We start from the raw sequence: 11632 nt of genomic DNA on the forward strand, positions 1-11632 counted from the left end.
TGATTGAATACTGCTCGCAAGGCGTGGGCACGCCTTGTAGCCCATAGTCCTCTGGTCATAAGGTCTCTTCAGGAATTTTTTTTTTTTTTCAGGAGACAGTCCTGTAAGGCGTGGGCACGCCCTGTAAGCCAAAGTCCTCTGGTCAGTGGCCTTTTTCCAATTTCCCTTCCTTTACACAAGGATAGCATCATATAGCTCCTAATCTATCAGCACTTGCAACCCCATTTCTGTTTGCTTTGCACAAATGATGGAATTCAGGCATCCCTTGACAACACAGGGGTAAACAAGAAAGTTTAAAGAGGTCTTGGGTTAACAAACACGGATATCAACCAGAAACGAAGGACAAAAGCTCAAATTGGTTCACTATTGGGAGATAAGATGAGGACTTGATTTTTTAGATTGCTGAAGAGGGTTAAATCCTAAATGCCCTTATCATTTCAAATGCATCCAATTCAACAAAAATGTGGCCTCGACATGCATAAACTAGCAAGTTCTAGAATGCCAATACCATGTGTGATACCCACTCAATCAAACAAAATAGAGCAAACAAGAATAATATGCTCAAGCAAGACTCAAAAGCTCCCCAAAAGTTACAAGAATGGGTCAATTCCTGCGTATTCAACATTCAACGACATTGCCAAGAGAAACAAAATGCATAGCTAGCATACTTGACCACATAACCACTCACTTTGATTGTGTCATTCATCACAGCAACATGCCCCAACATTAACAAGCATACAAATAACCAAAAAGACGACTAACTACAATGTTTTTCATTTCATTTTTTTTTTATTTTTTTATCATTCATCCCATGTGTTTTTGTTTTTGTTTTAAAGTAACAAAGCAAAAAGAACTAATGAAAAAGAGAAAGAACTAATGGAAGCCACTCCCCCCACACCTAAGACCTACATTGTCCTCAATGTAGAAGAGACAAAATAAAGTAATAGGAGGAAAGAAAAGAAACTTCCCTGGCTCCGGGGAGGGAAAATGAGATACTAAGGCGGAGGGGGGTGAGGCGGCTGCGTGCACAAGGTGGTGTGGTGGCTGCGTGCACAAGGTGGTGTGGTGGCGGCGGACGCAACACCAACAGGAAGGAGAAGACTGAAGTTTCTTTTTCGGAAGGGTTGGAAGGCGTGGGCACGCCTTAGAAGTTATAGTCGTCTGACCGTCAATTCCAAAACTCCATTCTTTAGCTGTGATGACCTAGCATGGGCATGTCTAGCTGCCAACTCCTGTCACAAAATAACAACCCACTAAATGACACTAACACTTAACAAAAACTTCAAAAATATAAGAAAACTAAAACAAAAGAAGCCTTGGGTTGCCTCCCAAGTAGCGCTTTTCTTTAATGTCTTTGGCTAGACACAGCACCACTCTTTAGTCTGGATGTAATTGAATTTTCTTTGTAACTGGTGGCCCTCATCCAGGATCCACGTGGCCATTGAGTGCAACTTTTTTCCTAAATTTTCTCTCCATTTTTACCTCATGAATTGCTTTCATCCTATAGGACTTGTTCGCAGCAACCTTGGATTTACCCCTATAAGCAAAGTTAGAAAATTCTTGCACAGAGGGATTAGTGGTATACATAGCAAACACAGAATGAGAGTTAACATGATATTTCATTGTATCAAAAATATTAAAGTGGACTATTTCTCCATCAAATTCCATCGTGAGAGTACCCTTACTAACGTCAATTTTAGTTTGGGCAGTACTCAAAAATGGTCTTCCTAATATAATGGGTGATAGATTTGGGGCACTTCTATTATCCATGTAAAACACATAAAAATCAGCAGGAAAAATTAATCCATCTACTTGCACTAAAACATCCTCAACTATCCCATCCGGATAAGCACATGTACGATCAGCCAATTGAATTATTATCCCCGTTTCTTTTAAAGGTCCTAAATTTAGGGAATCATAGATTAATTTAGGCATCACATTAATAGAAGCTCCTAAATCTATCATGGCATTTTTGATACTAGAATGACCAATCTTACAGGGGATAGCAAACATACCTGGATCTCCGCATTTGGGTGGGAGTTTCCTTTGAAGTACAGCTGATACATTCTCTCCTACCATCACTCTTTCATCACCCCTTAGCTTTCTTTTGTTAACACACAAGTCTTTCAAGAACTTTGCGTTCGCGTCCAATAGGGGGATGTTTACTTGAATTTTGCGGAACACATCCAGGATTTCTCTTTCCTTTTTTGCCCTCTTTGTCTTTTCCAACTTGCAAGGAAAAGGAGCTATATTAGATTTAATAGGGATCGAAGGAATAGATGTTACCTTAGGCTTTTCGCGAATGCGCCCTTCCTCTTCAATTCCCTTTTCTATCTGCTCCTCACTTTTGCTTTTCGAAATCGTCAACTTAGATCCCTCCACCTCCTTGCCACTCCTTAATGTCATAGCACTTACATTTCTGGGGTTTATCTCAGGTTGCGATGGCAATTTTCCATAGACGTGGGACTCCAGACGATTAATGGCAGTTGCCATTTGACTCATGCGAGTCTCCATGTCCTTCATGCCTGCTTTGGTGTCATGTTGGAACTGAGTAGTACTTGCAAATAAGGACCTAGTCTCCTGCTGGAGCGGAGTGGTGGTCGTGACGAGTTGAGTGGTAGTCGTGGCCAAACTCTTGACAATTTCTTCCAAAGAACTCCCTGAGCTTGAGGACGAGGGTTGAGACTTATGTTGCCAAGGTTGCTGAAAACCTGGAGGCCGATTGGAGAATGCATTTTGTGGCCTACTACCATAGCTGAGATTGGGGTGATCTCTCCAACCCGGATTGTACGTGTTGGAGTATGGATCGTACTGCCTACGAGGCGCGGGCACGCCTCCAGCCATGTTCACTTGTTCGGCTCCATCCTCTGGCAACATAGGGCATGAGTCGGTATGGTGTCCCATATTTGTGCAGATTCCACAGGCCTTTACTTGGGGCATATTTTCCACCACTAATTGTCGAACAACGGATGTTAGTTCCGACAATTGTTGCTGAATAGATGACGTCTCCACCTCGTTGACCCTACGGGTAGGGTTAGTCTTACGGAAGCCAAACTGTTGAGAATTCTCCGCCATCGACTCAATGAGCAGCCACGCTTCCCTCGGGGTCTTATTTGCCAACGCTCCCCCGCTTGCAGCATCTATGATACTCCTATCAGTTGATTGGAGTCCTTCATAGAAGTATTGGATTAACAGTTGTTCACTAATTTGATGCTGCGGGCATCTAGTGCACAACTTGTTAAACCTTTCCCAATAGTCATACAAGGATTCCCCGGGATACTGTTTAATGCTACAGATTTCCTTCCTCAAACTCGCAGCCCGGGATGCAGGGAAGAATTTTTTCAAAAACTTTTTTTTCAACTGCGCCCATGTGGTAATACTACCTGCTGGTAGGTAGTACAGCCAATCTTTAGCAGCATCCTTGAGAGAGAACGGAAAGGCTCTCAGTCTAATTTGCTCTTCAGTGACCCCAGGAGGTTTCATACTAGAGCAAACCACCTCGAACTCCTTAACGTGCTTGTAGGGTTCTTCGCCAGAGAGACCATGGAAAGAAGGTAAGAGTTGAATCAGCCCCGACTTCAGTTCGAAAGCAGTATTCTCAGCCAAAGTAGGGAATGTGATGCATAAGGGCTGGTGAGTCAGCTCCAGAGCAGCCAACTCCCTTAATGTTTGGGTGTTGGCCATGCTTAATTCGTCTTCCACTGACTCGTTTGCAGCAAATAAGTGCCCTCCTTTTTGTCTCTTGGTCTCTTGCCTCCGCCTACGCGCTACCTTCTCAACCTCAGGATCGTATACCAATTCACCTGTGCGAGAAGAACGGGGCATAAACTAGCAAAAATACCAAGAAGAATAAAATAAAATAAAAACTGAATTTGAAAAGAAACAAGTAATCCAAATGCCTGCTCCCCGGCAACGGCGCCAAAAATTGACAGGTGCCGAACCTGTGCAATAATAATTACTAAAAAGTCCTAATTACCACCTCAATTAAATAATTATAGAACAAATCCAAGTACTGGAGCAGGGACCCTAGGTGTGCAATGAGTTACTTGATTCACCCTGTTCCCGAAGAGTTTGCTTGATCCGATATACCGGATTTGTCTATAAAAATACTAATTTTGCGTACAATGGCAAGTAGGGTCGATTCCACAGGGATCAGGTAGGAAATTATTTCTTTCCAAATCAGTAGAACAAAATTGGGGGATTTTCAATGGGAGGCAAACAAAAATAAAATAAAATAAAACAAACAAAATTCAAAACTAACTCACAAAACGCAATTCACTAGAAAATAGCAATTAATAAAAATTCTACCCAAGGATCAACTGCTCAGGCACGGTCCAATTAAATGATCATCGATGCAAAGATATTTCATCTATTCATCACTAGGTTGGTTATAGTTATCAATAAGCTCTGACAACCAATTCTTCCTTACCTTTTCGACAGTCAAGGTACGACCATTGACTGCTTCTCTAACCAGATAACAACCCTAGGTACGACCGTAGGAATTTAATTACCCAATTGCATTAAAGCTAGAAGAACCCAACCCTAACCAATAAACACGCTAAGAGGGTTTATTTAAGTTAGATCTTACGTTTCCCCATCATAAAGCCAATTATGGTGGTTGCCACGGGGTGTTAACTAAATGAACAATTACGGATTCTATTTAATTAACGGGGCAGTAGGCTATTAAATTAAATCAAATACCCGGCCGTTGATATTCAATTAATAAAATACCCATGAACAATTAATTCAGGAAACGCACGAATAGCAATAAATTGAGAGAAATAATGAAGATTCGATTAGATCTCACAGATGTGATGGACCGCGCCCTCGCGCCAACCTTTGGGTAGAGGGGGGAATTAGCCGCTCCTCATCATGTCAAACTCACGCAATTTAATTGATTTCATCCCCGTAAACATCAAAGAATCTGGATTGGTGAAGTAGCGCAGATAGAAAAAGTGAAAGTCTCGCTTGACTCTGCGTGGGAGTCCGTACTGGATTCCCCAAGTTCAATGCCAAAACCAACGAAAGTTGAATAAATTCAAAAGCGAAAAGCAAAGGAGTCAGACGCAGACGCCAAAACAAGGGAAAGAAAGGTCTTCTCTGTCTGACCCTATTCGGCCGCAGAAGAAACAAAAGAAAAAATAAAAGCGTCTAACAAGTCTTGCAAAAAGGTAAAACTAAGGCTAAAAGTAGTGATCCTTTGAATCTTGCTTTTTTCTTTCTTTATAGCCGCCGCAGGAACTCTCATACGTCTGGCCCAATTCAAAAGCTAGCCTTTTGGAGTTTTTATCCCATGCTTCTCGCGGTTCACGTGGACCGCAGTCCGGCTTTCGGTTTCGTCCACCTTCTAAGGCGTGGCCACGCCCTGAGACGAGAAGTCTTCTGAAAATTTACTCCGCAAGATCATTTTTCATGCCTACCACCTACAATTCACACAAATATCGAATATGAGTGCAATTCCAATTCTTAGTACCGTGAATAGCCAAAATTAGGACAAAATAACGGTGCAAAATGTGCCAAATAACCGCTCTATCATTCAATTTATGGATTCACCTTTCAATTCAAGTAGATCACATATTGCTTTTTTGGTTAGTGATTTAAAAATGACCTTTTGAACTATGTGTTTTCACATGATTTTTTAATTGTCTTTGACAATTTATTAATTGTTTTCAACAACGTATTAATTTTTTTTATTTTCTAGGTTTCTGGGGTTAAAAAAATTTTGTGTAGTTTTCAATGTTTTCTTTTAGACTTTGGTAGAAAGCTTCTAAAGAACAAGAAGGTGTCACTGTTTACAGAAATGGCTAGGCATCAAGTTCATTGTCATATAGCAGTTCACGTCATGCAATATACATCAGACTATTTAGATTTTTTATGTTTTTGACTTAATAGCAAAATACATCTTATGTTTTCGTTTTGGTTTCTATTAGCCATGAACAGATTTAGAAGGTTGCCGTGTTCCTATGACTTGATTGATTTTGAATTCTTATCTTTTATTAATATTTCATTCGGTTTCTTTTCTTTTCACATTAACCTTTAAGCCATTTATATTAAGTACCAAAATTGATGTTTTGGTAACGAGTTGGCCATTCTTTTGTTTACCGAAGATTAGCCAAGATTTGATCTTCCCTATTTTCAAATTTTTGAATGTCATCATATTGTCGATTTTTTTTTTTTTGCATTTTTGAATTATTAATCACCGAATTAGATGTTTAAACTTACATTCTAAGACTATTTTTGAATAACAATGTATTTAAGAAAGGTTATAATAGATTATACAACAAGTTTGTATTTTATGCAAATATTTTTACGAACTACACTAAATAATTTATTATTTTTAGATAATTCCCATTCAACGAATGGGTACAAAACTAGTTCTCTTATAGAGACAAGGTTTATATTCTTTTTTTTTTTTTGATTTGACAAAATAGGTAGTCACACCCGCTGCATATGACACAAACAACTTCCTACGATACAAATATGCCTACCAAAGAGACCATTAAAATTGAGATAAGGTTTATATTCTCTTTTTTTTTTTCTTATTTATACTTCTTATAGCTTCACTCCACATACTATATAGGAAATGCAATCATCCAAGCACTAAACCAACCTTAGATCAGATCACTCCATATCAGCCCAAGTAGTGGTACTTAGCTGCTGAGACTCTAGTCACATCTTGGGCCTGTGGGCCCAAAATGTGACATTGTGATATCAGAATGAATCTCATGTAGTTTCTGCATGAGTGATACTAGGTCAATGGTATTGGATCAGACTACATAAAGAAGTGGAGGAACTAAGTCTTGTGCAGGGCTAAGCGCTTTGTTGACCTAAGGATAGAAGCCATCTCTAAAACTCATATGATCTACCTCTAGAATCTGACACAACTGAGTGGATAATCCGGTTGCAAAACATAAAAAGGAGGGGTGAATGTTATACTGCATCTCACAGCGGAAATATAAAGTGCTATAGACCTCTACTTGAGTAGAGTATGAGCACTCAAGTCCAACTTGAAATATTTATTTTGGACTAGCGAGAATAGAGCTCAAATAGTTGAACTTGACTGTTGAGACTCTTGTTGCGTCTAGGGTCTGCGAGTCCGAAGCGTGACATGTACACCATCCTTCCCCGATCAGTGATTTTTTGGAATTTAAAAATTGCAATTTAAATTTTTAAGGAGACATATAGTCATATGTAAGGAGACACATATGTTTAGATGAGTTGGCTTGGGATAAATCGACAAATGTGACCCAGTAATTCAAAATAAGTCACTCATTAAGAGTGGATGGAGATGCATGAAAATTACTTTTTCCAAGGAAAAGTTTGGGAATCCCATTTTGAAACAAAAAAAAAAAGGTAAAAACATGACATTAAGGAAAAAGCATATATTTAGCCCGTCTAGCTAGGATGAGAAGACTGATGATTTAGCTGGCCTAAGAATCTTCATTAGTGCTGCACTTCGTCCATGATAGAGGAGATGTTCTCAAAGATTTGGCAACAGTTTCCATTATTGTTCGAGACATAAAGAGCTTAATTCTGATATTTTTGAATTTTGCTTCAATATTCAGTACCCTTTGCTATAATTTTCCAAATAGCAATCGACAAATTCTTTCCACTTTGTATTACACTGTTTCACCCAAAATTATGCCAGGTGCCTAAGCTAAGAGGTATGATCACTGCTGGAAAATATGTTTCACATGGCTCCAAACGTTTGTCATTTTAGGCAGGCGTACTTGTGAGTTGTGTAGTCAATTTTCCACGCTGAAAGCCCAGGAAGATGTTATACTTTGCCACAAGTTAATCTTCCAATTCGATAGTTATACCTGTTCAAAGTCGGCGGATAAAGCCCTTATGTATAACTACTAACAGGGTTGGTATCATTTTCTAGGTTTCAATCCTCTATCGCATGTTTGGTTTCAATTGTTATCCTACTTTTTTATTTTTCGATTTCTTGTTTCAATCTTTGTCATATTCTTTTTTTTTTTTTTTTTTTTTTTACTTTTTTGTCATGCTTAATTTTTGGGATAATTTTAGAAACCACCTCGAGGTTTCTAATTATTTCATCTAGCACCTCTCTAATTTTAAAAACTATACCGACCTTCCTTACTTTATGGTCCTTGATAACAAATTCACCACGTGTCAGAAAAAGTGAATGAAAAAAGTTGAAAAGAAATCCTAAAAATAAACATCATTTCGAAATTACCCTTAAAGCTCTCACAAGAAATTATGGCTTGCTGAAGAAACTTAAGGCCTAAGAACAATTTTTCAAAGCACAAGGATGGGCGAGTTTTAGAACGCGATAGTTGGACAAATTCAAGATCGAATTCAAGCTTTAGAAAATTGAGTCAAACTTGACTCGTTTAGGCCAAAATTCAACCCCAATTGACTCATTTGCAGGCTTGCAGCCTGCACTTGATGTACCCACACATAGCAAGAAATAGAGAGTGATATAGACATTGAAATTAGAAATGGAATATGCCATGTGTCTAAGCTAAGGTATTTGCACGCATTGGATATATGTTCTCATTTTGTATGAAGCTGATGAGCTCCGGTCTGTTTGATAATTCAACTTAATGCTGAAAATTAATTCATTCAAAACTTTTTGAATTCAGCATGCTTAATAACCGAAATGCCTAGCTTAATATATTAAGTGTTACTTAATTTGCGTACAAAATTTTAAGTGAAAATTTTAATTGAATTTTCTAAATTGATCACACATACCACACTTCTCACACATATAATACACTCGCATAAATGCTCTCGCATAAAGTATACATTTACTTTTGTTCTATTGGACACACACAAATACATCCGTCTATCTTGCAATTGTTTAATTATTTTCTCTTCCACAAACTCTTTCCTTTCTCTTCAAATATGCAAATAAAGACAATCTTTTTAATGATGAAAGTATAATACTTGTACAATATTTTAGTTCAGTGCTATAATCCAGTTAGTTATCAAACATAATATTTGTATTTACTTTCTAGGTTCTAGAATTCAGATCTTGGATTTCAGTATTATCAAATGGGGTCTTCGTCTATAAGAAGACTAACTCATCAACATCAACACAGTCCCGTGTTTCACATGTTTTCAAGCAATTCTTTTTTCTGTTTTTGTTCTCACCGTTCGTACGTTTTCGGTTTTGCTCTCATAAACGACTCACTCAAGTTAGATCTTTATTGATTGATATTTTTGCTTCATCTAAACTGTTGGAGCTTGTCATTTGCTTTTGTAGGTAGTAGTTTTGCCGGATTTTGGCCACGTTTAACATTCTAATTCCTTTGGCAGCTTCACTGCAAACCAAAAAAAAAAAAAAAAAAGGAGGAATCTTGGTGGATTTACAAATTTGATCTCATGCTGTATATACCTTTTCCTTTGACTCTGTAAATATCTTACAAGAAACTTCTTGGACACTGTATCTTTGGGGTGTTGGTGATGTCTGCTCCGTTAAATTCTTGCTTTCCTTTGAATCTGTTCTGTTTATCCTCTCTTATTGTAAGCCTTCCATATAATTCTGTTCTATTTAAAAGAAAGGAGATTTTTCTGGCTAGTCAGGTTGTATCATCGTAGTGTAAAACTGTATTGGGACAGAAAATTTTCTGGTAAATGCTTCTGCACAAGACAATCTCTTGCAGCATTGCAGGTCTATTCCTTATGTTTTTTTTATTCAAGCTATTCCTTAAGCTAATCTTCAAGAAGGGATGCTGTATTGCTTTAGATCCTCATTATAATTTGTTTTTATTCACAGTTTTCCAATACTTTGAGTTGCCAGGATCAGAAGAGCCTAAAGAGAAGAATCAGTAAGAAAGGACTATCAAGGCCCTGATATGTGTCCAAGCCAAAGTCCACACTCCACTGATTATTATCACTGTAATCCCAGAACTAGAAGGACAGGAAGAGCCACTGCAACTCTTAGCTCATGGTAGTAAGCTTCTTTTGGATGTAGAAAAATTGTTTTGAAATATTTTTAAAAAATGCAACGCAATTTAAAACAGTTGAAATAACCTGTCTGAACTATGGTTTGAAGATTCGGCCGAGTCGTCACTGTCTCGGCTCTCGCCGATACGATACCATGACGAAACGATACCGAGATACTCAATTCGATGAGACGTCACCGTGAGGGTTGAAACGGTCGAGACACACCGAATCATTTCAGTCATCCCGAGTCAACTCGAATTTTTATTATTTTTACTAATTTTTTAATTATTTTTATTTATCATATTGTTTTACAATTTTTAGAATATTAAATATTTAAAAAATTTGCGTCTTACCGATCGATATGCCGAAACCGATGCGGAACGGTCCAGGCCGCGACCGCAACCGCAACCGCGACTTTGAACCATGGTCTGAACGGGTTGGTTGAATTAAGTACTTAGTTCAATAGTCTGAAATTAGCTATGTAATGAACATCTGCATTATTAGATAGTAAATCCAGTCGATTTCGTATGCTTGTTCAATTTGGGGCAATGAATTGGAAACACATTGTAGACATACTAAAACGCTAGATAACTCCTAGTTCCAACTAACAAGAGGACAAAACCTGTGAAGTAATGAAATATAGCATTAGTATTTGCAAAGTTCCCAATCGTGTGACAACTGGCAATCAAATTTATGAGATCAATTGTTTCCACAAGCTCTGCATCTTCCCAAGCCAGTTCCGTCTATCTCCTCAAATTCCCTGATACGAAGAGTCACAGAGAGATAAAAGATCACAAATATAGCAGGGATTGGTCAATTCTAATGTATTAAAAGCTCTTGTTGGAGATTTCAAAGATAGTACATTGAACCTTTGCCACCTCTTTGCATTCTTATAGGAAGTAGCTGAAATTTCTTCCAACGTGTCAAACCCCTCTAAGCCTTTTAATCAAAGCTTTGTTATTTGCGAAATACTCTGGACTCCTCCTTAGTTCAGAAAGTGGCAGCGTGCAGCGTGCTCTTTTTGTCTAATATTTGACAATGAGAGGAGACTCATAATTTCAAGAATCATAGATAAATGGATCAACGAAGAGACTCTTGAAACCCCAGATGATGGTGGTGATGGTAAACTTGATAGGACCAGTGCCCTTCCTGATGCTATACTCTGCCACATCTTATCGGTTCTTCCTGGAACCAAACAGTCTGCAGCAGCCACCTCAATTTTGTCATCCCGATGGATGTACCTTTTTGCTTCACTTCGTGATATTGATCTCGTTTCTACTGACCCCATTGAGGTACAAAGCCATGCTCGTAGACTCAAAAAGAACAGCAAATTTGATGATCGCGCTTCTTTGATCTTATGAATTTCGGCAATACATTGATCAGTTGAGAAATGGAACTCCAATAAGGAGATTTAGACTCTCAGTTATGTGTGATGCAAAATATCAGGAGGCACTTCTTACTTTGATATCTGCAGCACTTTCGTGTAAAGTCCAACAACTTGAAATTTTAGCAGATTGTGCTCACCGGTCTCCTCATGATGCAATATTCACATGTAAAACACTTGTATCTTTCAAAGTATTTTGGCCCATCTTGGATTTGAAAGTCCCCGAGTCAATTTGTTTACCAAATCTTAAGGCACTTTAATTAGAAAGGCTCCGAATGGTTGATTGGGATTCATTCTTAAGGCTTGTTCATGGTTGCCCTTTCTTGAACAACT

At 38.3% G+C, this 11632-nt stretch overlaps 1 protein-coding gene and 1 non-coding gene across 2 annotated transcripts; one reads left to right on the forward strand and one right to left on the reverse strand.

Annotated features, from left to right (window-relative positions):
- Positions 1–1151: 1151 nt before the first annotated feature.
- On the reverse strand, positions 1152–3684 carry LOC113760151. Its single transcript, XM_027302723.1, has 2 exons — positions 2287–3684; positions 1152–1232 (listed from the first exon to the last, which is right to left on the reverse strand). The coding sequence occupies exons 1-2, from the start codon at positions 3682–3684 to the stop codon at positions 1152–1154; spliced, it is 1479 nt and encodes a 492-aa protein (XP_027158524.1).
- On the forward strand, positions 3206–3312 carry LOC113752790. Its single transcript, XR_003464909.1, has one exon. It is a non-coding gene; the product is annotated as a small nucleolar RNA R71 (small nucleolar RNA).
- Positions 3685–11632: the final 7948 nt, after the last annotated feature.

Source organism: Coffea eugenioides, chromosome 1, assembly GCF_003713205.1.
Source record: "Coffea eugenioides isolate CCC68of chromosome 1, Ceug_1.0, whole genome shotgun sequence".
Lineage (NCBI taxonomy): Eukaryota > Viridiplantae > Streptophyta > Magnoliopsida > Gentianales > Rubiaceae > Coffea > Coffea eugenioides.